The sequence below is a fragment of the Penaeus monodon genome, chromosome 32 (genome assembly GCF_015228065.2).
Source record: "Penaeus monodon isolate SGIC_2016 chromosome 32, NSTDA_Pmon_1, whole genome shotgun sequence".
Lineage (NCBI taxonomy): Eukaryota > Metazoa > Arthropoda > Malacostraca > Decapoda > Penaeidae > Penaeus > Penaeus monodon.
The window spans coordinates 20948535-20950464 of NC_051417.1; the positions used below are offsets into that span (position 1 = coordinate 20948535).

At 40.5% G+C, this 1930-nt stretch overlaps 1 protein-coding gene across 1 annotated transcript in view; it reads right to left on the bottom strand.

The window, feature by feature from the left end:
- Positions 1 to 699: 699 nt before the first annotated feature.
- LOC119593596 (extensin-like) overlaps positions 700 to 1930 on the bottom strand; it is a 12049-nt gene continuing 10818 nt past the window's right edge. Inside the window, 2 exon segments of the mRNA XM_037942549.1 lie at positions 700 to 714; positions 1538 to 1702. Coding sequence (XP_037798477.1) covers positions 700 to 714; positions 1538 to 1702 — 180 coding nt within the window.

Consider the following 1930-nt stretch of genomic DNA (forward strand, 5'->3'; position numbering starts at 1 on the left):
CACAAACGCGCCCCGCGCGCAAAGGGTTTTTACTACTTTTTTTTTTTTTTACATTTGTGGGGGGAAAAAGCTTTTTGGGTTTTAAGAACTTTGCAGTTTTAGAACGAATAATTTTTTTAAAAAGGCGAAATTTTATGTGCACCTTTGGGGATTAGTCTAATAAAAATATGTACACACATTTTCTTTTTACTGTGCTTTGTAAAAAGGAAATCTTTTTGTGCCCCCAAAGGGAGTTCAGCAAAGTTTTTCCCAGAAAAAGGGCCCTCTTCCTCATTTTCATTTTTTCTTTATCCCTAAATTTTTCCCATAAATAAAACTGAATTGTCTGAACGGGTGAGAAATGCCTTTTAAAAAAAATTTTCTTCAAACACAAAGAAAAGAACAGCCAAAAAGGGACTGCCCCCTTATCTTTTTAAAAGAAGAGCCTTTTTTTTCCCTAAAACCGGGGAACCCTTTTTCCTCACAGCAGAGGCAGGGGCCCAACTTTCTCAAAACAAAAATTTTTTTTCCCCTTGTAACAGCCCCCCTTTTCCCTCACAAAGAACCCTTTTTTTTCCCTTTAAAAAAAAGAACCCATTTTCACTCGAAAACTAAACCCCCATTTCCCTCCCAAAAAAACCCCCTTTCCCCTCACAACGGATCCTTAAAGGGGAGGTTTTTCATCCCCCTTTTTGTGGGGGGGGAAACGTCACGTTTTACTTACTCACGGCCGCGCTGCAAAAAAAGGGGGAAAAAGGAAAACTTTAAAAAAAATTTTTATTTTAAAAGTCGGTGTTCTGGCTTTTTGGAAGTGGGTTTGGGGGGGGCGGGGGGAAAAAAAGGGGGGGAAAAGGGGGGTAAAAAGGGGGCAAAGGGGGGTGGGAGCACGGAGGGGGTGGGGGAGAGGAAAGGGTGGAGGGGTTTACGAACGATGTTCTTCCTTTAGGGGGGTTTGGTTCTAAAAGTGATCTAAAAAAAACACAAGGAATGGGGGGTGGGGGGGAATAAAACCCGGGCCAAACAGTGGGACGGGGTTTTCCCCCCTACCGGGGTACTTATAAAAGAAATAATTTTTGCAGGTTTTCCCTTTTTTAAAAATCTAAAAGGGGGCGGGGGTCTTTGCTTAGCTAAAAAGCGGGGCGGAAATTTTAACGCTTTTTTATTCTATATTTTTTTTCTTTTATAATCTACACTACCATTTGTTGGGCTAGGGAAAAAAATGTCTCTCTTTTTTAGCTCCTGAAGTACTATGCAGGAGGGGAAAAAACTTGACTGGGCCCCAATCAAAACGCTAGCCAGCTTTCTGTCCCAAAAGGAAAAAAAATACGTGGCCCTGTTTTCTAAAAAAAAATTTGGGCATGTTAGCAGCGGGATTAAACAGACGGGACAGCAAAAACAGAAAACATTGCAATGTTTAAGCTAAACTTTCCATTTGTTACATGTATATGAGAAATGTTTTTGAATTTAAACGGGGTCAGTCAAAAAATTTTATGTAAGAAGGGGAAAGTTTGCAAGACGAGACATGTAATCCGCATTGTTAACATCACCCAAAACTTACCCCTTTCATAATCTCTCCGGGGTCTCGCACCATTTTGCCGAGCTTGCCCAGGGGGGCGTCAACCAGCGAGGCATTTTTTGGGAAGGTTTTAAATTTAATTTTCCCCTCCTTTTTGCTATCCCCGGGGGGAACAGGTAAACTCCATAGTCCCCCTCGTTTTTTCTTCTGAAAAGGGAAGGGGGCGGGGGGCATTTAAAAAAAGGGAAAAATATTAAAGTCAATTCAAAATGTAGGTTTATTTTGGTTTGGTTCAATACAAATAAAAACCTCTGATAAAACTTTTTTCCATTTTGGAAGGTTTAATTCCTGTTCAAGTTTACATAAAGTATCATTTAATTTGGGGGGAATCTGAACCCCATACAGCGGGTCGCAGTTATATTTATATTATACCCT